Source organism: Wickerhamomyces anomalus, assembly GCF_001661255.1.
Source record: "Wickerhamomyces anomalus NRRL Y-366-8 unplaced genomic scaffold WICANscaffold_2, whole genome shotgun sequence".
In the NCBI taxonomy this organism is placed as follows: domain Eukaryota; kingdom Fungi; phylum Ascomycota; class Saccharomycetes; order Phaffomycetales; family Wickerhamomycetaceae; genus Hansenula; species Hansenula anomala.
This window is the reverse complement of record NW_017567111.1, coordinates 1503425-1528590: the sequence shown is the minus strand read 5'-3', so window position 1 is coordinate 1528590 and position 25166 is coordinate 1503425. Positions and strand designations below refer to the sequence as shown.

General features: G+C 33.7%; 11 protein-coding genes across 11 annotated transcripts; 5 read left to right on the top strand and 6 right to left on the bottom strand.

Moving 5' to 3' along the window:
• Positions 1 to 339: 339 nt before the first annotated feature.
• WICANDRAFT_61772 (uncharacterized protein) lies at positions 340 to 1350 on the bottom strand (the record flags this gene model as incomplete). Its single annotated transcript, XM_019183244.1, has 1 exon — positions 340 to 1350. One exon carries the CDS (start codon positions 1348 to 1350, stop codon positions 340 to 342), a length of 1011 nt encoding a protein of 336 aa, XP_019040418.1.
• A 278-nt stretch (positions 1351 to 1628) lies between these two features.
• WICANDRAFT_29394 (NAD-dependent epimerase/dehydratase family protein) lies at positions 1629 to 2645 on the bottom strand (the record flags this gene model as incomplete). Its single annotated transcript, XM_019181600.1, has 1 exon — positions 1629 to 2645. One exon carries the CDS (start codon positions 2643 to 2645, stop codon positions 1629 to 1631), a length of 1017 nt encoding a protein of 338 aa, XP_019040417.1.
• Positions 2646 to 4442: 1797 nt separating this feature from the next.
• WICANDRAFT_67812 (uncharacterized protein) lies at positions 4443 to 7354 on the bottom strand (the record flags this gene model as incomplete). Its single annotated transcript, XM_019184100.1, has 3 exons — positions 6449 to 7354; positions 5817 to 6354; positions 4443 to 5736 (listed from the first exon to the last, which is right to left on the bottom strand). The coding sequence occupies exons 1-3, from the start codon at positions 6903 to 6905 to the stop codon at positions 4443 to 4445; spliced, it is 2289 nt and encodes a 762-aa protein (XP_019040416.1). The 5' UTR covers positions 6906 to 7354.
• Positions 7355 to 9677, top strand: WICANDRAFT_90549 (cation diffusion facilitator family transporter). Its single transcript, XM_019186241.1, has one exon. The coding sequence runs from the start codon at positions 7629 to 7631 to the stop codon at positions 9246 to 9248; it is 1620 nt and encodes a 539-aa protein (XP_019040415.1). The 5' UTR covers positions 7355 to 7628; the 3' UTR covers positions 9249 to 9677.
• A 1927-nt stretch (positions 9678 to 11604) lies between these two features.
• On the bottom strand, positions 11605 to 13344 carry WICANDRAFT_83408 (carbohydrate-binding module family 21 protein; the record flags this gene model as incomplete). The annotated part of the gene is made up of 1 exon (XM_019185538.1): positions 11605 to 13344. The coding sequence occupies one exon, from the start codon at positions 13342 to 13344 to the stop codon at positions 11605 to 11607; it is 1740 nt and encodes a 579-aa protein (XP_019040414.1).
• Positions 13345 to 14616: 1272 nt separating this feature from the next.
• WICANDRAFT_83407 (NAD-dependent epimerase/dehydratase family protein) lies at positions 14617 to 15675 on the bottom strand (the record flags this gene model as incomplete). Its single annotated transcript, XM_019185537.1, has 1 exon — positions 14617 to 15675. One exon carries the CDS (start codon positions 15673 to 15675, stop codon positions 14617 to 14619), a length of 1059 nt encoding a protein of 352 aa, XP_019040413.1.
• Positions 15676 to 16102: 427 nt separating this feature from the next.
• On the bottom strand, positions 16103 to 18517 carry GLN4 (glutamine--tRNA ligase; the record flags this gene model as incomplete). The annotated part of the gene is made up of 1 exon (XM_019183243.1): positions 16103 to 18517. The coding sequence occupies one exon, from the start codon at positions 18515 to 18517 to the stop codon at positions 16103 to 16105; it is 2415 nt and encodes an 804-aa protein (XP_019040412.1).
• A 218-nt stretch (positions 18518 to 18735) lies between these two features.
• RED1 (Red1p) lies at positions 18736 to 21763 on the top strand (the record flags this gene model as incomplete). The annotated part of the gene is made up of 4 exons (XM_019180411.1): positions 18736 to 18827; positions 18915 to 19113; positions 19162 to 19254; positions 19305 to 21763. The coding sequence occupies 4 exons, from the start codon at positions 18736 to 18738 to the stop codon at positions 21687 to 21689; spliced, it is 2769 nt and encodes a 922-aa protein (XP_019040411.1). The 3' UTR covers positions 21690 to 21763.
• Positions 21764 to 22267: 504 nt separating this feature from the next.
• Positions 22268 to 22543, top strand: RPS28A (40S ribosomal protein eS28; the record flags this gene model as incomplete). The annotated part of the gene is made up of 2 exons (XM_019181437.1): positions 22268 to 22402; positions 22475 to 22543. Coding segments are annotated over 2 exons (204 nt in total), but the record flags the coding sequence as incomplete, so codon positions are not given.
• A 401-nt stretch (positions 22544 to 22944) lies between these two features.
• Positions 22945 to 23319, top strand: WICANDRAFT_61764 (60S ribosomal protein eL34; the record flags this gene model as incomplete). Its single annotated transcript, XM_019183242.1, has 1 exon — positions 22945 to 23319. The coding sequence occupies one exon, from the start codon at positions 22945 to 22947 to the stop codon at positions 23317 to 23319; it is 375 nt and encodes a 124-aa protein (XP_019040409.1).
• Positions 23320 to 23752: 433 nt separating this feature from the next.
• SWT1 (mRNA-processing endoribonuclease) lies at positions 23753 to 25061 on the top strand (the record flags this gene model as incomplete). Its single annotated transcript, XM_019186240.1, has 1 exon — positions 23753 to 25061. A coding segment is annotated over exon 1 (973 nt), but the record flags the coding sequence as incomplete, so codon positions are not given.
• Positions 25062 to 25166: the final 105 nt, after the last annotated feature.

Below are 25166 nucleotides of genomic sequence, written 5' to 3'. Positions count from 1 at the left end.
TTGCAAGTACACAACGATTATTGATCTGTAAAATTGTCTGTTGCAAAAATACACCAAATATTGTCTGTGATCCTGTGATCAAATGATCAAGACATGTTTGTGATATGTGCACGCGTGATATGTATATCATTCATATTATTTTGTGATTTTTGAAATGATTTCCAAATTATATGTTTGCAATATATTACTATGTTCAATGAATATTAAATACTGATTGTAGATTTCTACAAATAATACTTATCATTATACATGTACTGAGATCCGCCACATCTATTATAATATAAGATCTATAAACTCTTGGAGTAGGCCCTTCCAATTGCATCTCTTTGTATGTAACATTCAAAACTCATAAACTTTATTATCCAAAATTTGTTGAACAGTATCAACAACAGATTTCTCTAATGAAATTTGATCAAATCCTAAAATTTCCAAAGTTTTAGTATTATCCAATAAATTCTTTTTCTCCCAAATTTCAACATCAGAACCAGGTTCACCTCTTGCAATTTTCCCATATAATTGAGGAAATTTTGAATTAATTATATCTAAAATAGTTTGTTCAGTCATTTCACCTTCTTTCATTATTAATCTTTTATTTTTGGTGTTTTCTTTAGTGAAAGCATAAAGATGAGCTTTTGCAACATCTCTAACATCAACCCAGTGTGCTGTTGTCTTCACGTAATTTTCACCATCTCTTAACAATGTGTTTATAACTTCATTTGAAGAATTTAAAGTTTTCTTAACAAATTCATTTGAAACTTGAGGTCCAAAAACATAAGAAGGATTAACTGAAGCAACTCTAATATTTGTATTTTCCTCAGCAAATTTCCAAACAGCACGCTCAGCTTGAGTCTTAGCAAACATATAACCTGTTAATGGATGGAATTTTGATTGATCCCATGTGGCAACGTTCCAAGTTGATTCATCTCTTGTAATACCCATTTGATCTGAACTAGGGGTAATGATTGCACCAATTGATGAAGTGTAGACAAAACTTTTAACATTACCACCATGTGTCTTAATTGTATCAAGAATGTTTTCTGTGCCTTTAACAGCAGGGTCCACGATTAATTCTTGAATCTTATCAGTAATGAAAACAGCAGAAGCAGTGTGAATGACTGTTTCAATATTTGGATTTTCAATAAAGACTTTATTGAAATCATCTTTAGAATTAACAAGATCTTTAACAATTACATATTTGAAATGTTCTTTTCCAAAGAGTTTTTGAATTTGTTCCCCTTTATCAACTGAACGAACTGTACCAATCACGTCGTAACCTTCCTTGATCAATAAGTCAATGATATGAGTAGCAATAAACCCTGTAGCACCTGTGATTAACACCGTTGAACCCATTTTTGTATAGCAAATACTAGTTTTGTAGCCGCGTTAATTAAATGTCTTTGATGAAGAAGTTGAATCTGTCAAACTTGTAGTCGACGATTTACAACTTTTTCGCTCCTCGGTGTTTTTTTGGTCCCTGAAACACTAAATTTTACAAATATAACCAAAGTTTGAAATTGAATATTTCGCGTAACTGGAAATTTAAACTACAATTATTAGCTGTTTAGCAATATAAAACCTTCCAATTGTATAATCTATAAGCAGTATATAAAACCAATCAAATCACTTTTTTAGTAATTTTCTTGAAGGGCAATATGATCAACTGTTGTTTCAAGATCATTCAACAAATCAGCAGTAGTGAATTTTGGTTGCCATCCATAAGATCTAGCTAAATCAGCTTTGGTAACAGCATTAGTACCCCAGTAATAAGGAGCAGTTTCATCATTAGCCAATTTTTGAATTTGTTCAGGTTGTAATTGTGCAACTTCTTCAGTTTTAACCAAACCTTTCTGTTTCAACAATTTCCCAATTTGAGCACTTATATCTTTCCAATCATGAACACCATTCTCTGCAAAGTAATAACCTTCTCTTCCAGTCTTGATGTTATTACCAACCAATAAATGTTCCAACAACATAACGTATAAATCAGCTAAGTCATTGATGTGAACATGAGATAAATGGTAATCACCTGAATAAGCAGTGAAAGCTTGTTTGTTCTTCATGGCTAATTTAACCAATTTTGGGATTGAAACAGCTTCTCTTCTAATGAATCCATCATTTCTACCAAAGATGGTTGGAGGTGAAACAATAACGGTTTTAACAAATTTTGGATTTCTCTCTTCAATACCTAAGATGATTTCATCAACTGGAGTATGAACAATTTCATTATTGTTTTCCAAATCAGAGAAAACTCTGTCTGATGCACCTTTAGTGGCAGAAATAGTTGAAGCGCCTGAAGTGTGCAAGATTAAATATGGTTTTCTAACCTTTGAAGCAACTTTTGATAAGTACTTAGCACATCTAATACTATCAACACCATTAGCATTGATAACAATATCAGCTCTTTGGAATTCATGATGCATTAAAAACACATCACGGACAGAACCAACAATTGGTCTAACTCTACCTTGAGTAGTTGAATGGATTTTTCTAGCTTTTTCATAACATCTAGTCAAGATAGTGATATCAAGTTTTTCAAATTGAGGTAAAGTTAACAATTTGTAAAGGATTTCACCACCAATGAAACCGGTAGCGCCTAATAATAAAACTTTTTGTCTTTGATAAGTAGTTGGTTGTTCAACAGTCATAATGATTGTAATTAACTTGATTCTTTGTTAAAGAGTCATGAGTCAAGCTGCACCATGATAAGGGAGGGAATCAGAGCGCTTTATATACATTTTGAGGCCATGGATCTGTTGATAAAGGACTACCCACGTTAAACCATAGCGTTTGTGTAGTTGATTCTTTTTTTTTCGTCTTTGCCTCATGATGCGTCAAGTTTCGAATTGATCCAGCGGTAGGCCCAGCACAGCGCTGAATAAGAAACGATTCCGTAGGCTAGAGCTTAAATTGGTTTGAAGGCGAAAAGGAAGCTACGCGCTGGGATAAGATTCTGAGTGTATCTTGTAAGGGAAATTTGCAAAGCGCTAGATGGAAACCAACTCCATCTCTTCAGCCCTCAGATTCTTTAACCACCCACGAACCACTACTCAATCAACCACAACTGCTGACGATATACAGATCGATTTTTGTAAGGTGATACTTCATTTCCATCAACACCAAATTTTTCCTTTTAAGCTCAAGGAACTGAACCTTAAATTCGTCTGGCGTTACTTTTGTTTCCAGATTCTTGCAAGAATTTCTCGAATTTGGTCTGTAATTGGTGAAAATTTTATCTGACACCACGTCATTGCACTTTAGAGTTGGCGCACAAAAGAAACGAGATTTTCCGAAATCAAGAAATATTTTTCAATTATCTTCTCAAAGGGGCAAAACGGTCTGGTTGGGGAAACACCCCATTACGTCGTTTTGTCTGATGATTTGACATAAAAATTCAAAATCACCAAAAACAACCGCGATCTAGAGCTAAACAACTCGGAATGAAGTAGATGAAAAGGAAGACTGAAGGATTCATATATCCTATAGACATTAGGAAGTGATTTCTACAAAGACATTGGCGGTAGTGGTGCTTTAATCTGAGTATGGTCTTGGAAATGAGAACTTGAACGATATCTTCAAGTCAGGTGCTTGAATATCATCAACATGTCCAATTTTGCTTCCCAATTTCCACTGGATAATTATACAAGTGTAACGTGAAGAATTTCATTTTGTTGTAAATCTTGAGCTTGTGTGGTGTAAGGTGTAAGCTTTTGGTACAAGTTGGGCAAAATGTTGATGTTTTCTTCAAATCGTTCCTTTTGTTATTGTTTTGCTTTTCCAGCCAAGGCTCACCGGGTTCACCACTCTTAGCTCTTGCTCAGCTTAATTTAACAGTTAGTCTATCTGATAGTCTATTTCATAGTCTTTAAATTCATCCTGGATATTCCTCATCTTCCAAGATTGGTAGTTGATGTTGCACCAAGTTCAAGAGTTGGAAATCAAATCAAAACAATCAACTTTATAGAAAGCAAGGTAGCTTCAATTCGAATTGACCTAGAACTACAATGCGGTACATACCTTTCGGCAGGCTTCTTCAATTGGCTACAAAGAAGTATAAGCTATGTACAATCTTTTGATTTCATGTTGTTTCAAGGTTTCACACTTGATATCAGCTTAAATAATTTTGAACAGGTTCAACCGCAGAAAGTGAGCTGAAACCCCCACAATCTACGTAGTACATTATAGAATTAGTACACTAGACATAGAGGTACCAAAGTACAATATTAAGGACTCATTTCAAACTTCAAAGTGCCTTCAAATCTATTTAATCATGACGTCTGTTTTGTAGACAATCATTTCAAGATGAGTCGCGAGTCAGTTGACTCCTCATCAACTCCACAAAAATTTCAACTCCATGAATCATGAGCAGCTACACACTTGGAAGTATCAGCGAGGTCCTTTTCCAGGGTTAATAAACCGTACAGATAGAGATTGAGATCTATCAATCATGAAGGTGACCTTGATTTGATTTCATGTAGTCGTTCACAAGCTTTTTTACTTCCTTTGTGTTCAATTTCTTCACTTGATGGTAACCTTAAATATTTAAGCTCTAATGGCTCTTTTGTATAACTAAGCTTGTCAAAAGAGCTTATACCCAACCTTTTCACATTTTCTATATCTCCCAATTCAATCTCAGATGCAAAACCGTCAAAGAAGATATCTTCAATGCATGGTGTATTCATTTTGGAGAAATTAATACTTTCCATAAAAAAATCACTAGAACGAAATTTTTTCAAACAAGGTGTAATAATATTATCAATGTTCACAGACATATCATCAAGCATGAATAGAGAAAGTTTCGATAGCTTTGGAAAATGACAATTGGTAAGCTCAAACAAACAGTTTGATAAGTGATTATCTGTGGTTCTTTCAATGCTTAAGCTTAGGCTCTCCATACTATCAGAGTTTACTCCATCTATCTTTATATGTTCTTCAGGTACTAAAGATATGCAAATACCACTGAGTTTCGGACTATTCAAAAACAATTGATTCAACGTTTCACCTGTTACACCCTCAACGTTTTGTAAGAATAAATGAGTGAGTTTTGGAAGATTGAAAGCAAAAGGCAAATCAAAAAAAGCTAAAGGATATGGCCTGAAACATATTTGCAAGTCTTCAAGTAATGGAAATGAATCATATTCGCATAAAGCTGAATGATGTGCTCGGTATTGTTTGTAGGTAGTTTCATGTAGCCAATATGTACAACCCAACTCCAATTTTTTTAAAACTAAAGGATTAAACCTTCCAACCCATAACCGAAAATTTCCATTACACTTAATTATTTGTAATTCTTCAAAGCTAAAATCTCCTGCAGAATCAAGTAATGATTCATTTAATCTTTGAAACTCTTGTAATTTTGGAAAATGAACATTTTCAAATTTTTCAAAATGTAGTTGTTCTTCTTCTTCATCGTTAGTGTCAAAAGGGAAATGTGTTGTTATCCTTAACAACTTTGGTGCATTGAAATTTTGAAAAATGAATGGCTTATTATAACGAATGGATAGATCTAACACCTCAAGTTCTGGAGCATCTATATTAACAAATGAATAAAAACTTGTCAATTTTAAATTTTGAACATTTGGTAACACAAGATTTTTCAAAATTCCGACAGCCTTTGTATCAAGTTGATTTTGTAAGTTCAAAGAGATTGTTGAGCAATTACCAAGTGGTACACTATCTATAGTAAAACTCTCCATCGAAGTAAATAGATCCGACCTCAATAGCTCCAAATGTTTATAACTGTCAGGAGGTTTTGTAAAATTGGTAGTTGTTTTATACCGCAAAGAATGTCAATTTCCTTAACCATTGGTAATTGGAACTTTGTATTATTAATGGATCTAACATCTTGAAGCTCCAATTGCTCAAGCTTTGGGAATTCAAAAATTTGAGGGTCAATCTTCCACTCGGCATGAGAAATTTGGGCACTAAGAACATTCATAATGCTGACTAGTTTAGTCATTGGACAATATTCAAGAATTGAAGTGAATATTGAAGAGTCCAACCAATCTGGAATCGCTGTAATCACATTTGGAACTGACTTTTTTATGTTTTCCATTCTCTCTAGCATTTCATCACTAGGGTTACCTGCTAAGATATGTATCATTAAAGCTCCTGTAACTCCATCCTCTGGGAAATCATAAAGAGACTCAATTTTAAACGGACAACGCTGTTGTAATTGAACCGCCATTGGTTTTGCTTCTTCTGATTCATCATGATAAAATTTGAAAAACCAATGAGTTCTTGAAGCAAGTTCTGAAACTTGTGAAAAAGCAGCAAAGTCAATCAGATTCAAATTATTGCATATTTGGAACAGTATTTCATGTGGAAGTTCTTGAAACTTCATGTTGCCACGACGTACTTGTCTTTAGTGGAAACCTCTAATGGTTGTTGAAAACAGAGAATAAATCTTCGCGACCGTTTTTTTGGCTATATTCTACCTGAGAATATTTACCTTTTACCAGAACTTGTGGATTGAAATATTCAATGCCATCTTCATCGATTTCCAAGACATTCAAGAAAGTAAGTGACCTAGTCAATGGAGTTAATCGAGGAATTAATTCTCTTGATAAATGCTTTGAAACCACCGTAATCATAGTTGGAAGCCTTCTTGAGATTCTCTCCGCCCTCTTAATTGTTGACCGACCTGGACTATCTAGTAAGATATGGTTCATCCATGCTTTTGAGTTATCTATTATTGGAAAGCCACCAGGCCAATAAATTGCGAATGAACAATTCTGTTGTAAATGTTCGGCTAGTCTTTTTGTTGATGCTTCATCATAATAAAATTTGTAAAAACTTTGGGTTCTTGAACCGAATTCTGGAACTTTTACAAATGATATCAAATCATTAATGCTCAATTGATTGCATATTTGGAATAATAGTTCATCAGGAAGGTCCTGTAGCTTCATTTCCCGGGCCGCTTGATGAATTGTGTTGTTGAGCACGGCCAAATATGATTGAAATGGTGAACATTCTTCGCGATAGACTCACTGTACCTGTAAGCCCAACTTTCACAGCCCAATCAGAATTTATTCAAGCTGACCTCAAAATGCTTCTTAGTTACACAGCTTATGAGCTGAAATTCTTTTGTAGGAATTAAGCTACGCTTACATTTATTCCTCCATTCACAGCAGACACTTTCACCTACACACACAGCCCCCAAAAGTCTAAAAAAGTCAAGTCGAAGTCGCCAATTTGCACAAGAGAATCCATTTTGGGTAACCACTTGAAAATTAGATCAGATATTATTTTTCTACTTTTTTTCAGGAAAGGTTTGAGTTATTTGATTATGATTTAAGGGACCATTTGCAATGAACAATCTTACTTCAACACTCTCTAACCAAGGACATTAAAAAAGAATGAAGTTCACTATCAAGTTACGACATACTTTTGGCACAAATAGTTTTTCCGCAATGCGCGAAATGGGTAATTGCGAAAATCCATTTTAGGGCACGTTGCGAAAAATTCATTTTCCAGCGCAAAAAAAACACAATTGAGTTTGAAGTAGCTTCAAAAAAAGGGCAGCACAAAGAATATTTTACCTTCTGTTCTTCTTTCCTGGCGGTTAAAAGCTCTACTGTCTCGATAAAGAAAGGCGGCTTACTGGCTAACCATTTGCTACTTCAACTGAGATGTCCAAAGGTGATCACAATTCAAATTCGGTGGTTGGTGCTGGTGATGAGTCCACCCCAAAACCTCATTATTCAATTGACCCAAATGATGGTAAAACCAAAAACCAAAACAACATTCATCAACACAGTTATCACGCTTTACATGAGTATAATGATAATGACGATGGTGGGTCTCCATTGTTGAAAAGAATCAAAACAAATGAAAGAGTTAATTCGGCCGATTCACACAACTGGGGAAACAGAAGGCCAAGTTTCTTAGGATTAGGTTCTTCATTGAATCTATCTAAAGAGAATGACAAATTGTTAAACTATATTGAAAAATCTTCAAGATTAGATACTGTTCAAGAACTGAGACATTTGAGTTTAATAGGTCACATTGGAAGATATTTTGATTGGAGTGAAAGTTACAAAACTGATGATGAACTGAAAGCGTTAAAGAATAGAAAATTGAGAAATTTTTATGAAGATCAAAATGAATTAATTGAAAAATACCAGGAAGTTGATAAATTATTAGATAGTGGAATTCAAATCAATATGATTAGAAATTACAGTGATAGAAATGACCACGGAGAAGTTCATAGACCAATTCCTAATGAAACTTATGGATCAATTGAGCATGAAGATGATGACATTGAACCACCAACCACTCCACTGCATAGAAAAGATAGTGCAGTTCCTGGTAATATTGATCTTGAAACAGGTTTATTGTTGGGTTATAATAAAGCTGATGAGATTGCCTTGATTAATTTCGCAATTCTTGTTAATTTTGCTGCAAATATCGCCTTATTATTGGGGAAAGTTGTCGTTGCTGTTTTAACATCATCTATATCTATTGTGGCCTCTGTTATTGATTCTGCATTGGATTTCCTTTCAACATTAATCATTTATTTTTCAAACAAATTGGCAAATACTAAAAATCCAAAAAGATTCCCAATAGGAAGAGCAAGATTAGAACCTATTGGTGTCTTAATTTTTTCAATAATTATAATCATTTCCTTTTTACAAATTGGTATTGAATCAATACAAAGATTGATATATCCTCCTGAAGCTGGGGAGATCGTTGCTATTGGCTTTACTTCAACTGTTATTATGGTTGTTACTATTCTGGTTAAAGTTGTTTGTTATTTTTGGTGTAAATCAATTAAGTCATCCTCTGTCGCAGCTTTAGCTCAAGATGCACTAGTTGATGTTGTTTTCAACACATTTTCCATTATTATGCCAGTTCTTGGTTATTATTTCCAATTATATTGGTTTGATCCCTTAGGTGCTCTATTATTATCAATTTATATCGTGGTGCAATGGAGCTATACATGTTTTGAGCATATCATTCATCTAACAGGGAAATCAGCTGATATAGATGACCAAAGAGTTATTTTGTATCTGTGTTCAAGATTTGCAGAAAAGATTCATAAAATTAAAACACTCAATTGTTATCACGTTGGTGATTCTTTAAATGTTGAAGTTGATTTAATTTTAGATTCAAATTTGAGTATAAGAGATAGTCATGATCTTGCAGAAGCTTTGCAATACACTTTAGAAGCACTACCAATTGTTAATATTGAAAGAGCGTTTGTTCATATAGACTATACAGTGACCAATTATAGAGGTCATTTATCATGATTCAAGATTGTGTGGTGTTTCAGTGATGTTTAATAATTGAGTAATAAAATGTTTGATGTGATGATGTTGATATTAACTATGAGTAGTGTGTTCAATTTGGTGTAGCAGTTCTACAGTATCTCTGTCTCAAAATAGTTTATTGCTGACCCGATAAAATTGACAGATAATCACAAATATAATAAATTTTTGAGACACCTGTTGTAAACGACTAAATGTTCACCCAACAGCAGCCCTGAAAGAGAACCTCATTGACACATCAACCATTTTTCGTAACCAAGTTAAAAGCACAAGCGCTCATGAATATGGAATGCAAAGTAAACTTGTTCGTAATATGGATATAAGAACTCAACAAGCCAGCAGCTATGCGACTCAATTATTAATATATTGAACTGAACTCATCTAATTTATCAATATGGTTCAAGTATCAATCCAAAAGCTTTCTCATGAGCCCCCTGACAACTCATGAACATAACATATATTATTATTATATAAATGTGTTCAATGCCAGAACATTAGTTCAACAATATGTACTTGTTAACTAGCTGCTAGTTAAAGTTTTGACTAGTAAAATTAACTTTCAGCCAGAATTAATACGGACAGAACTATGTTTACAATCACGAATCCAGTATCACATGCCACTTTGTTGGAACTTGGTATAACCAAACACACCAGCTACTTTGCCAAAATCTCTCAGGTATCAGCGCACGTATCTTCCTGATAACATCGAGATCGACAGTGGACACTGGACACCATAAAAAAGTTTTTTTAGCAACCCAATTGTTTCAGAGGGACTTATACAAGCAGGCTGTAGACAACCACTCAGCTAACTCAGGAATACACCTACACTTCTATTCTAACCTTTTTTAAACCCAACACCCCAATGATTCCTCAATCATCCACCCCCATCACCATGCCCAATCTTGTCTTCAAAGCCATAAAAACCCTTTGTTGTACAAGACCTTTTGCTTGTCACCTGTCAAAATCTAGATTTCGTAAAAAAGTTTCCCAACAAAAAAAAAGATCTTCGGATCCCGCGCCGAAAAACTTGTCAAAATCAGGAAATTCTAAACTTTTTACGCGACTGAAGTTTTTTTCCTTGCCGATCCTCGCAAAGCACAGATATTTTCAAAGATGAACAAGGTACGAAATCATCAAGTTTGAATCATGATATGACTCTGGAGAAGAGTGATCCTTGGAATGAAGTGGGTGAAATCATGAGTGAGTGTATGGATTTTTGTGAGCCGTCAAATACAAATGTGAATACATGGGTTTTAAATTTCAAAGATGGTGAAATTTTGGTTGCATTATAAGTGGAGATTGAATTGATACGCGTCATAAGCTTGATGTGTTAAAATTTTGGTGAGATCATGATGAGCTGGGCCCTTTGTAATGTATATCGATGGTCCTTTTATGTCCGATCGAACTTCAACACAATAGCTGAAGTTTGATGATTGACTAGCTGATTACTTATACTACTATCTAGATAGATATACCAATGCGTATTATTATATTAATAGTATATAAAGTTCAACAAAAGATAGAAAACACAGCAAAAAAATAGTGAAACGCAAAAACAAAAAATGTATAGACTGTAACATGATCATAAATCACATAATTGACTTTGACAACGATGACTTTGAATATTAGACAGAATGGAACTTTGATAAAAAAAAAGAAAGACTTGATCAACTAAATGATGATGATGTCTGGATAACAATAATTAATAAAAGCAAAATAATTAAACAAGAAAATAACGATTGAATTGAAAAAAAAATTGATCATCACAAGTTTTGTAAAAAACCTTATGATCAATATAATATATAACCTCTTTGATTTATAATTCTAGCAAAAATAACCCTGGTGAATGGCGTTGTATAAGGTAGCCAAATAATTGAATGATGTATAAAAAAACCCAAAATAAATAAATAGAATAATGGCAATGATTAAAGCCAAGTTTAATGATTTCTTTTTCTTCACTATGTAGTGATTTTGATTGACTATGATATATTTTAATACTTCCATAGAGTAAAGTAAGGGGGGTGATGGGGACTTGGATAGATGTAGTTCATCTATATATTTGATGAAATGATTTTTAACTGTCTGTTTTATGCAAAAAGACCAGCTTTTTCTTGAATACTTTTGACAAAAGCAAAATTAATGAAAACCAAAATAAAAAACAGATTGAAAACCAAACGAAAGCTGGACTTTTTATGAAATGAATTGAAAAGCAATTTTTTTTTATTGTTTTAATGATGTTGTTAAATGAAAACTGTAAAACCAAATAAATGAATTATTGTACAATTGTGACATAACATGATTGCAAAAAAACATCACTTTGCAACCATATTGGGTGGAATCATCTAATGAAAATAGATTCATGATCCTTTTTATCATCACTTTTGAAAAAACAATACTTTTTTAAAAATTCATTATAATGTTGTCTTGATTTTTCCAAAGATTGAGCATTCAAATTGTTTAAAGATTCATTATTATTATTTGAAGCTTTTATTGTTTCATTTGATGAGTTTGAAGTTGTTGAAATGTTTGATGAAATTGATGAAACTGTAGATGAAGTGTTTGATGATGAAGTACTTGCATAGTTCTTTGACCAACTTGGAATTGAGGAGTGATTGTTTGTAGATTGGAAATTTGAGCCTTGAAATTTTGTATTGAAATAATCAGTATTATCAGGGAAATATCTTGAAGTTGTATAATTTTCATTTGATGAATAATAATCTGGAGATGACAAGATAGCTGATGCAAAATTATCATCATATGCAGTTGAAGAAACAGATGGTAATGTAGAATAAGTTGGACGTTGTGAACTTCTTTTAACATTTGATGAATATCTATGTTGCTTATTTGAAACCATTTGGAACTTAAAGTTTGAACCATTGTTGTTATCATAAAAAACAGCTTGATTCGATGAAGAATATTTAACACATAATTCAATATTTATAGGCTGATTCTTTGATCTTTTGGAATTGATCAATAATGAATTATTCAAATTAATTTCAAATCTAAATTGATCTCTTGATGAATTCAATGAACGATCAAATGAAGCATTAACAATATAAATTGAATTCCAACAATCCACGGTAAATTTAACTTCAACTTGTTTTTCAAATGAAATGTTTAAAACTTGAACTAAACCAACAATTGAATCTTTTGAAATATTTAAAGAAACCAATTTAACATAAGATTGAGGATCTGATTGTCTAAACAAATCAAAATTCATTGACTTTAGCTTCCATTTGTTTTGTGAAATACTTGATGGAGTCTTGTAGAAGTAATTATCCTCTTCATCATCTTCCTCTTCAGAACTTGAACTTGATTGATCAAACCATGGTGTTGATTGATTTGTAAATAAATCCTCTTTTAAATCAAAATAAGCACGACCATTAGTATTTGAATAATAAGGAGGTGATTGATCAGGAGAATTCTCTAATGAAATGGAACTTGGTTTAGCATATTCATTAAAAGTTTTAACTTTTGTCAAATCAGTTGAGAATCTAACAGTCTTTGTAGATGGTAAAGATTTTGATCTTTTCAAACTTGGTAATTTTAATGAAGATTTTAATGATCTTGGTATAGTCATTTGGTCTTCAGAAGTTGTTGATAGATCATCATCAGTTGTTGTTGCTGTGGATGACGCGGTAATAACAGGAACATCAACAATCATTTCATCATGTTCCAATTGTGGTTTTTCAACTGGTTCTTGATGTGAATCCAAGTTTTGTAAGTTGAGAGTAGAATTTGAATGAGTTGATGATAATTTTTTTTGCACAACGGTGGCTATTGATGAATCTGAACCGTTATTATAAAACTTGTAAAAATGATCATGACCAGTTATAGCCGGATCAGACTCAGAGGAGTTTAATGAGGATGAAGATGAGGAGTTTGATAGTTCTGGAGTTGTTGTGTAGCTGTTGTAAGGGTTGTTGATGATGGAGAGTCGCTGTTCTTGATGTTGTTTCATGTTTTTCATATTGTTGTTTTCCAAGTTTAGTAGGAATAGTTTTTCTCTAGTTAGCGCGTTATAGCCAGAAGATCTCTCATTGGGAACTGATCCAGCAGTTTCCCTGGATCTTTCCATTATTCTTGTTCTATGATGTGTTGGTTGGTGATATTAGTTATGTTTTTATATGGTATTTCCTTCCTTTGATCTATTGATAAGCAGATTTCACACAAAAAAAAATAGGAAAAAAGCAGAGCAGTGTAAAGAAGAGGATAATGATTTGAAGTATGGGATGAAGATGGATGGTGTGGAATAAGATACAAAAAGCCCCCCTAATGGATCTTTACTCTGGATGATGATAGTCTTGTGGTGTATTGGAAACAGATGGTTGCAAAAGGTGTGAAAATTTGTTGGAAACAAAGGATCTTTTATAAAATTACCATGCCTCTGTTTGATCATATGCTCACCGCTGCGCTCTCCGTCCCACACGCTGGCCTGCAGCAGCAAGAATTAGAGTTTTTTTTTTCTCTCATCAAATTTTCACTTCACGTCTCGTTAAAAAAAACAAAATGTTGCCCAAAGGGGAAGGAATGAAATAGAGATGGACATGGAAATGAGCATACAATTCATAAAGGAAAGGAAGATAACTATGTAGATTAACCTATAATTAATTATTATCACCAGGTGCTTGTGTGTATGTATCCTGTCTCACTCCAGCCCAAAACACGCGCAGAAATGAGCCAATGCGCTGGGAGGGCGTGCCCCATGGCCAGAGGCTAGTTGGGGAGCATGAGCGAAACAAGTGTTGGAAAGTGGGCAGCTACACAACAAAATGAAGGAACAAGGAGAATTAAATACAAAATATGGATGGAAATTAGACCCCTTTGGGCTAAATTAATGCTTTAAACAGGTCAAGAATCTGGAGAAAACAGAGACATTAGGAAGCTAATTACCATCACTTGACATTAATGATAATATTTGCAATGAAGTACCTTTGGATCTTTCGCTTATATCCCATTCCTTCACTTCGTAGGAACACTATTGATGTTCCATGACTACTTCCACTAGTGTCTTGATCACAGTCCACACCGTTCATCTATCGTGTATTTCTTTATCAATCACTCAGATCTGCCATGTTATGAGCAATACTCATCTTCGCGACATGGACATAATCTCGACTCCTGAAGTGATTCAATTAGATCTGTATCTTTTGTACCAGCACATGATTATGAACTATTGATTCCATATCCTCCTGCCATCTCTGTGATTATACACTTATAGCTTGTAACCTCATTTAACGGCACATCCGCTTTTCTTAACTGTAGCCTTACCGAGTTCACAGACACATCTACAACAATCTTGCATCAACTTCAGGCCATAGAAATAAATTATATTATTATTTTTACATAATCAATTACCTAATCTCTCAACTGCTCGATCAACACTAGCTTCAATATCATGTAATAAATCAGCTGTAGTGAATTTTGGTTCCCATCCATATTCTCTACCCAACTCAGCTTTGGACACTGCATTGGTTCCCCAGAGTAAAGGAGCGAATTCAAACCCATCAGCTAATTTTCTGATATCTTTAGGTTCCAATTGTGCAACTGAATCATTATCAAGGACTTTATGCTCTTTTAACAATCTTGCAATTCTTGAACTTATATCCTTCCAATAATGAACACCAACTTCTGCAAAGTAGTAACCTTCTTTACCGGTCTTGATATCTTTACCGCCATTGATTAACAAGTTTCTCAACAAAATAATATACAAATCTGCTAAATCATCAATATGAACATGCGACCATTTATAATCACCGGAATAAGTTGTGAAGGCTTGCTTGTTCTTGATTGATAACTCAATCAATAATGGAATTTGAACAGATTCTCTATGGATATAACCTTCATTCAACCCAAATATAGTTGGTGGTGAAATTAAAACAGTCTTGACCCATTTTGGATTCGAATCTTGGATTGATAATATGATTTTATCAACTGGTCTGTGTGGTTGAGTTTCTGGTAAATTGGTGATTTCTTTATTATCTTTCAAATCTGAATAAACTTTATCACTTGGTCCCTTTGTGGCAGATATTTCATCTCCCAAGACTGAAGTTCCAGATGTATGTAAAATTAAAAATGGATGTTCAACTTTACTTGCAATTTTGGCAATGCTTTTACCCACATTTACATTATCAACATCTGCTGCATTAATAACAACATCTGAATTTGATAAATGTTCCTCTAATAATGAAGAATCATCTAGTGAACCAACTATCGTATTGACACGATTCTGAGTTAATTTTGATAATTCTGAGGCACTCTCTGAACTTCTTGTAATTGTAGATATTTCAAAGTTGTGAAATTCTGGTAATTTGAGCAATTTGAATAAAATTTCACCTCCAATATATCCAGTTGCTCCTAAAACTAGGACTCTTTGTTTAGAAAATGGTGTTGATGATTCTTCTGACATTGTAATTACTTTATCCTGTTTATTGAAGAAGTAACGGTTTAAGCGGTATGATGATAAAACCTGTTTATATACCTCTTTTTTGGTTAAGCAACAATACCAGCAATTTGCTATGTAACTATTTGGTTATTCCACAACCTATTCTTCAGAATTCTTTTGTAATGATACACTCTAAAATTAAATCATTGTGCACTAAAATCACATGTATAAACGCATTAAAACATCAAGAACGTTACAAAGCCTCTTAAAACAGCCCATACGTTAACGATAGTGTACTGTAGGTTAAAGTCAAAGCCCTTCAATTTCTTTCAACTTTCAACAACTTTCGCGAAACCATTTCCAAACGCTTGCTCAAATCGGTTATTATAGCCGCCGACCGGTTAAATAAAACTTACAAGGATGACATAATCAAAGTGCACATAAATTAAATCTATTTACTTGACTCTTTCAAGCTGACAATTCTGTTCAAGACAATCTTATCATCTGTAGAATCTTTATCTAATGCAAAATAACCAACTCTTAATGCTTGGAATCTAACAATTTCAGGTCCTGAAGTTTCCTTATCTTCAACAACATTAAATTCTTTATTACTTTCATCAACAACATTCCATGGTGATTTTGAAACAACTTGTTGGAAATTTGATTCCACAATTGAGTTTTTAAACACTTCTTCACTGTTTGGATTAATATCTTTTAAGAATCCATCTGGGTGACTTGAAGGATTTTCACTATTAAATAATTGATTATAAACTCTTGTTTCACTAATCTTAACTGGTGAATTATGTTTAGCAGATTTTGGAATCCATTGAATAAAAGTTTTAGGTTTTTTAACAACATGATCATCATAATTAACATGGATTTTAGTGATTGCACCATTTGAATCCTTTTCATAATTTTTGAAACTAATATTATGAGGGATTTTTAATAAACCAACTGGTTGATTTGGTTTTAATCTGAAAAATTCAGAATCTGTTTCATCTTCACTAAAATCAGATCTATCGATATAAATGGTTTTAACAAATGTAACTTTTCTTGAACCAAATTTATCATTACCAGGTTTATATGGGATTTCCACAGTTAATTCAAAATCATCATCAACATTATCAATAACAATTTCAATTGGATCTAAAATTAACATCAATCTTGGAACAGTATCTTCCAAGAATTTACGAATTGAACTTTCAAATCTTGTAACTTGAATATTAGTTGTACTTGTAGTGACACCCAATGTATTAATAAATGTTAAAATTGCACCTGGTGGGACACCACGACGTTTAATAGCTTCTAATGTAAATAATCTTGGATCATCCCAACCACGAACATAATGTTCATTGACTAATTTAGCAATCTTTCTCTTGGATAAAACAGTACCTGTGATATTCAAACGACCATATTCTCTTTGTGCAGGTCTATAAACGTGTAATGCATCACATAACCATTCATAACTTTCTCTTGATAGATAAAATTCAGTAGTACATAAACTATGTGTGATATTTTCAAATGAATCAACCAAACAGTGTGTGAAATCATAAGTTGGATAAATTTTCCATTTATCTCCAGTTCTTGGATGTTCTGCATTCAACACTCTATAAGCGATAAGATCCCACATTTGAGGATTTGGTGATGATAAATCTTGCTTCATTCTTAATGTGGCTTCACCTGGCTTATAAGCACCATCTCTCATTTTTCTAAATTCTGCTAAACTTTCTTCAACTGGTCTATTACGATCTTTTGATGGAATTCTTTCACCACCTGGTGTACCATCTTCTTTAATACCACGACTTCTTTTAATTTCCTCAGCGGTATCATGACAAACATATGCTAGATCGTTTTTGATCAATTGTTCAGCTAATTCATACAATTTATCAAAATAATCTGATGAATATGTGATCTTCCATGGTTTGAAACCTAACCAATTAACCATCTTCAAAATACTCTTGAAATAAACATCTTCCTCAGCTTCAGGATTTGTATCATCATATCTTAAATAACAAACACCATCATTATGTTTGGCATAACCAAAATTAACTAAAATGGCTTTAGAATGTCCAATATGTAAAAAACCATTAGGTTCAGGTGGGAAACGAGTTTGAACACGGTTTTGACATGCTTTTAAATGTTCAACCATTAATTCTGGGTATTTTTGAGGATTTTCACCAACTTTATGTAGATCTCCAAGGAAACCTTCAGTAAACATTGATCTAACAGGTTCTTCAGTTTTCTTTGTATCTTTTGAAGTTGTGGTATTTGCTGCTGGTTTTTTGGATTTTTTTTCCTTCTTGACAACATCACGTTCATCTTTTGGACCTAATAATTTTAATAATTCTTCATCAATAATAGGTTTGAATAAACTTGGATTTGCCCATTTTAATTCAGGAATTGTACGAACATTAGCCAAGATTTTTGGTAAAAATTGATATCTTTTCTCTTCAATTTCAGATTTATTAGCTTGAATGTAATTTCTAACTTCATTTTTAACTTGATCTTCAGTAACAACAATACCAACACCACTAACTTTGTTTAATTCTTCTTTAGTTGATGACTCACCATTAGCTTTAACGTATTTGAATGCTTCATCAACTCTTTGTGAAGTGTTTAATTCATCATTCAAAATACCTTCAGTGATTAATGAACGGTTTGGGATGGTTTCACCTTTTGATAGAATAGCTAATTGATGTAATAATAATCTCTTGGTCTTATCTAAAGGATATTCAATATTTGAAGACTCTTTTAAAATTGATTCAAATGAATTGGAAACTTTCTTGTTTTTCAAGATTTCTTTGATCTTGACATCTTCAAGACCCAACTTGTTAAATAAGGCACTTAAATCTTCAGTAGATGACATAATTGAGTGCACAAAGGTTTACGTATTGAACAGGAAGTACAAGACTGTTGACATCGTTCAAATTTTTTTTTCTATTTGCCGTTCAGTTCAAGAAATTAGTGACACGTTGTTTTGACAGAATGTCAAATAGCTGTATAAAAAAAGAGGCGCTTTGAATTTAATTTTCCTATTGTTAAACAAACGCGTCAGTGATCCAAAAGACAAAAGGGTGGAAAACGATGGTGAAGGAGTCAATTCAGTACTATATCACGATCTTGGAGGATCTATCACAGTTGTGCTCTAATGGGAAACTAGGAGAATTTGCCAAAATGTAATCTTATACCTTGTTCAAATTGTGTCAATAGATGGATTAACCGCCATGTTGTGTGGAGCTGTGTTTACTAACTTCAAGGTGTAGAATTACTGCAGAAAAGAGGAAGAAGTTCATAGCTTTTATCAGTGATGGTGCAAACGTGGTTAATGACAAGTTTAGACTATCATTTAATAGGTTTCTTGATTCAATTCATAACAAGATTAATCCAAAAATATTTGAAATAATTTTGAAGATTGGTGTCAATTTTATGAAGGATGATGATAGCTTTTGGTTTCATTTGATTGTGAGTAATAGAATGTTTGTTAATGTGCATTTTTACTAATGCCGATAGAATATCTTAGATTATGGTGCTACTTTTGATCAATATGAGTTATTGGACTTGTTGATTGAGCAAATTTTAAAAGAGGATGAAAATAGCTGGAAGGTAAGTACCATGGTCAATCAGCAGTCAAAGTAAAACTAACAGTCTGATAGGCCACTTGCTTGCTTTGTATAATGATCCAAGACTATCCGAGTTTAAGATCGCCTTGTATCAAAAGCTTATCAAAAGTTCATGAAGAATTACTTGCTGTTTTATCACATGTCAAGAACTTTACAACGTCAAGCTACTTGGTTGAATTGGTTTCTCAATTAGAGGATGATGCTTTGGTTTCTTTAATTTTCAAACAAAACCCTGAATTATATGAAAAATTCCCTGAAAATGCTTATGCAAATGATCCAACATGTCTCAAATTTTTACAATTGACTAAATTTGATCCTTCAATCTTTAAATTTAAATCCTTTTCCTTTGGCACTGGGTTGAAGTCGGGTGCAAGTTATTGCCAATTAACATCAAAATATTTGATCACACTAGTGGAGCATAATGACTTTGCAGCACCAATTCAGTTTGATTTATCAAATATTAGAAATTTACAAAGTGTTGGTAATCAAGCTCGTTTCAATCTTGCTAGGGCAGCTAAAAAGGCATTGATCAATATCGATAGTTCTGAGTCTACTGTCATTGTTCTAACTTTTGATTCTGAGAAAACTTGTAAGGGGTTTATGTCAAAATATCAAGATTTTGCTGGTCAAATCACTTTATCGACTCCTCGGAAAATAAGTGTGGTGCAAGACTTTATCGCATTGAGTGGTGGGTTTGGTGACATGGACTATGATGAAGATATTTATGATGGCCCCTCTCAAAATGATGAAATTATAGAACCTTCAGCTATGAACAATGAGGTTTCTAATTCAGGAATAATTGACGAGACTGAGTCACTATTTGGATCGCCTATTAATACAACTAAGGATACAAGTGTGTCAAAGAAACTAGGAAGAGCTGTCTCTGTTATTGTTTCTGAGAGTGTTGATAAAGGTTCAAAGATGGTTAACCCTCAAGAACCAGATCTGTTCTCTGATGACGGTTATCAACAAGTCCCAGATAGTCTTGATCAAGCGTTTGAAACATTTCATAATCCACCAGTTGATAGAGGTCCTTCAGATGTCGTTGTGGAGAGTAACCAACCAGAGGATTCTAAACCAGCAAAAGCTACACAGAAAAGTGATATCTGGGATTTTGAATCAGATCCTGATGTCACCTTGAATAATCCACAAGCAACAAGTACCGTGAATAAAAAGTACAGATCCAAAGCTATGAAGTGTTTGACTAACCAGATAAACTCGATTGATAAGAAACGCACTGGGAAGAAGAATGAACCAAAGAAGAAGACAGAAGTGAAATCTAAGGTTAACGATAAACTTGAAAAGTTCAATAAAAGTGGCGTTGATCCTGTTAAAGACATCCCATCTTCCCTTGATTCAATTGATCAACATGGCGGTTCATTCTTGCCGCTGACGTCACCAATGGCAAGTGCTCATGAAAGAGCTAGAACAAGAGCACTTTCAAAGGCATTGATCAATAGTGAACATGAAGCTCCAGGTGTCACGGAAAATAAGAATATGGGCAAAGTTGAAACAAATGTTGGGAAGAGGATTGAAAAGAAGATTGCTAAGAAGATTGATAAGGAGACTGAAAAGAAACCTGTGAAAAGAGGCAGAACAAGAGCTAAAGATCCTGAGGTAGAAAGTGATGTTGAATACATTGAAAAGAAGCCATCACTCAAGAAAGGAAAGGTCACAACGTCAAAGGCAGTAAAGAAGGTAGTGGCTACTAAAGCAGCTCCAAGAGTGACAAGAGGAAAGAAAAAGCAAAGTGAAGCCGTTGAAGTTGAACCAGTCACAGAGATTAAACTGGTCAATGCATTACCTTCGAAACCTAAAGCTCAAGACACTTTCAAAACTGTCAATAAAAGCTCCAAAGTGAACGCCCCTGAGAAGTCAGATAAATCCATGTCGGCTATTTTTGCAAAGCCAGATGCTCCAAAAGGTGTTGCTTTTGATAAAAATCATCCTGTTATGGAAAGCACGAGATTGATTGATTTAAAAGATAAAGATAAAACTCAAACAGACACACATGCTTCGACGCCTGCTGCTCAAACACACAGGCCTCAAACAAACTTGGAGCAACATTTCTCTCTGATGTCGTCTGCTTTCACTGCACCAATAGCTGCTGATACAATTTTGTCTGAAGCTTATACAAATACACTTCAGAGACAAATATTTGAGTCAATCACTAGTTTTTCCAATCAGTTAGTTAAAAAAATCCATATCATCAATGATGAAATCAACAAGAAGGTCATGACTGACCTAACATCAAAATATGAAACTTTGTTTAATGAATTGAGGGATAGTTTCCAAAGTGATGTTGATGAAATGTGTGGATTCATTACAGATGTTAAAGGGTTGTTGAATTTGCCAGAGAAAGAATTAACTGATTATATTAAACAGAAAAAGTTTGGTACCATTGCTTCAAAGAAATAGACCAGCATCTAGCTAATCCAATTGCAGGATACTGTTGTATAAGTTGTACATTAGTGTTTGGTTGAATATTATGGCTTAAGTATTTCGCGAATCTGTTCTGTAGTGTTTTTGAAACTTTTGTTTGGTGCAACATCAAACTAGTTTTTTTTTTCTTCCCTTTGAGTTGTGTTGAAAATTATTGAAAATCGGATTTTTCAATTTTCTTTTCACTTTTGAAAGAGAGCTAGCTATACCAGAAATTATAACAAGATGGTAAGTGATAGTTCACGTTAAAGTTGTGATTAGAGAATGAGAGGAACGATCATGTTTGTTTGATGAGTTCAAATATTTATTTTGAGGAGTTTGACACTAGAGGAAGAGGAAAGCATTTCAGTACTAGTCAAAATCAAGCAATATATCAGCAAAAAGGTTCAAAGAGTGAATAAGAGAAAAAGAGAAGCACCAACAATAGCTCGTCATATTTTGTGTGACATTCAGACGGTATTTTCAACAAAATTGGTACTGTTCGTTCCTCTTATACACACGACTCTATTCTCAATCACAATACACAACATAGAATCAATAACTAACAACTATTTCAGGATACCAAAACCCAAGTCACCCTTGCTAGAGTTAAAAAAGTTTTAGGCCGTACCGGTTCTCGTGGTGGTGTTACCCAAGTCAGAGTTGAATTCATTGATGATTCATCAAGAACTATTGTCAGAAACGTTAAAGTAAGTTATATTGATTGTGTTATCACTTTAAACTTTATCAAAAGGAATAGAATAACTAACCAATTACTACAGGGTCCAGTCCGTGAAAACGATATCTTATCATTAATGGAATCTGAACGTGAAGCTAGACGTTTACGTTAAGGAAATTTACAATCACAACCAAAAAGAAAATCCACAACATTTTTTCATTGGCTCAGTTGCTACACACATTTTCAGAAGTAATGAACTAAATGTACATTTGTTTTATTAGAACCAGTTCTTAATTTAATATCTTGTAGCGTTGTACATAGGGAATTTATTGACCTTGTAAGCCCTACTCACGTGAGCAGCAGTCACAGATTTCTTCCAAAATGGCACTACATCCGAACACCAATATTAGAAGTATGTGTCCCGGTATAAATTTCGCACTAAAACGGTAAGTTACGCACGCATAAAAATGGCAGAGATCAATTTGGTCAAAATATTGAAAAGTAAAGTCTGAAAAGTTGAATCTATATTATAAAGTGACCAACTCAACAAAACAAAGACAACACATATCAACAATGGCTCAAAGAGTTACCTACAGAAGAAGAAACCCATACAACACCCGTTCTAACAAAATCAAAGTTGTTAAAACTCCAGGTGGTGTTTTACGTGCTCAACATGTTAAAAAATCAGGTACTAGACCAAAATGTGGTGACTGTGGTATTGCTTTAGCTGGTATTTCAGCTTTACGTCCAAGAGAATACGCTCAAGTTTCTAAAACTCACAAAACTGTTTCAAGAGCTTATGGTGGTTCAAGATGTGCCAACTGTGTTAAAGAAAGAGTTGTTAGAGCTTTCTTAATTGAAGAACAAAAAATTGTTAAAAGAGTTTTAAAAGAACAAGCTGAAAAAGAACAAAAAGCTGAAAAGAAAGCTTCCAAATCTAAAAAATAAATTCAAGACAATGAATAAAGATTAAGAATTATAATTATTAGGTTCATTTTGTTGCGTTGTGTTTTTTTATCCAAGTGATATACTTTATAAGGATGCTTCTTACATTTGAGTTTTTTGCATTGAAATAATACCAAGAGTGTAATGGCATTTGTTTTCAGAAATCCATCCTTATGAACTTAAGTAACTGATAGCTAACAGCTTGAGGTTTCACTTTGATTTTCTTTTTTGGGTTTTGGGGTTTTAAAAAAGGTTGGTTTTAATTAATGAGTTCATGTAATATATATTTATATGTTTGAATTTGAGAACTATGTAGCATTGGTTTTGTGATCTAAGTAATTAATTACATTTTGTATTAAGTGCTCGATCTTTCGAAAATGTGATCTGTACATTTTTCTGTCAATGTTGAAAATAAATACCGGAGATAAAATTTGGTAAATTAATCTGAAGCTCAAGGCATTGAACACTTGATTTGGGATAAGAAACGTCGCTTTAATGTCTGCGCTGCCTTCAATTTATTCAAGCGAAGGGCTTTCCTCGTCTGATAGAAAAAAGGTTATAACAACAGGGAAACCAAGAAGCCAGCGACCAATCGGTGCCATTAAGCTTGAATCAAGAGTAAACAATGCCATAGATCACAACGAGAACTTTGATCATGACGGTGACATCCCAATGTTAGGTATGGATGACGAGAATGAGGTTCAGCTGGTGACTGACTATGTGCTCGATAAGAGAAATGCTTCAGAGTCATGGGGACCTTCTCCAACTCTTCCCACAGACCTTTTAGCCCAATCTGAGAGAGATTTAACACCAGAGGAAAAACCAAACAAAGATACCATAATGGTAATTGATACCAACTTTATCATTTCGCATCTTGATATCTTGGATGAATTGACAATGCTTCATAAGAAATATCACCATCAAATTATCATTCCTACAACTGTTATACGAGAGCTTGATGGCTTGAAACTCTCCAAAAAGAAACCAGATGATTCAGTTGATGGCACAACAATTGGACACCTCGCTAGATGGGCAAATGATTGGATCTATAAGAGATTTGCTGAATCAGACTCTTCTGTTCGTGGCCAAAAGCTCAAAGAAGTGTTGGACTATGATGCTAGAAAGGATGATGCTATATTAGATTGTTGTCTGTACTTCCATCAAAAACAAAAGGCATTGGTGATTTTACTATCGAATGACAAGAACCTTTGTACCAAAGCACTCACAAATGATATACTCACGGTGTCTTATAGAAAGGGAATGTCTGCAGAACTTATAGCTAAAATATCATTTGTCGAGAACAAAACTAATGGATCAACAGAATCAGTAGCTGAAAAACCAACAGAGGATCATGTCAAGAATTCACATATTGATAACTACCCGGATGCAGAAATGATGGATGATGACCATTATAGTGATTATGAAATAGAAATAGAACAACATGATCAATATGGAACACCAAAAATAAGTGAGACAAGTAAAGATAACCACTTGATTACAATTGATGATTTTGATGAGGCAGTAAGGCTTATTCACAGAGAAGTTCAGATTTTAGTATTAGATGCAATTGATCACTGTATGTATGAAGAGTACGGTGATGATTTGGAGTTGATTGGTTATGAGAAATCAGAAATTGCTACTCTTCGAGATTCAGCAAATTCTTTAATTAAATATTGGATGACAGTCTTTACAGAATACTTCAACAGGGACTTTTATCCATATAAAAGACAAGGGAAGAAGAAATTCCCAATTAATTATGACCTACCAAAGACTGAATTCTCCCTTGATCAATTCGTATCATACTGGAGTAATGTTCTGAAAGCGCTCTACAGTAAAAGGGATAGCCAACA

What these genes read in the sequence shown, in the direction of transcription:
- WICANDRAFT_90549 (XM_019186241.1), top strand. Translation starts at nt 7,629, where the DNA reads ATGTCCAAAGGTGATCACAATTCAAATTCGGTGGTTGGTGCTGGTGAT.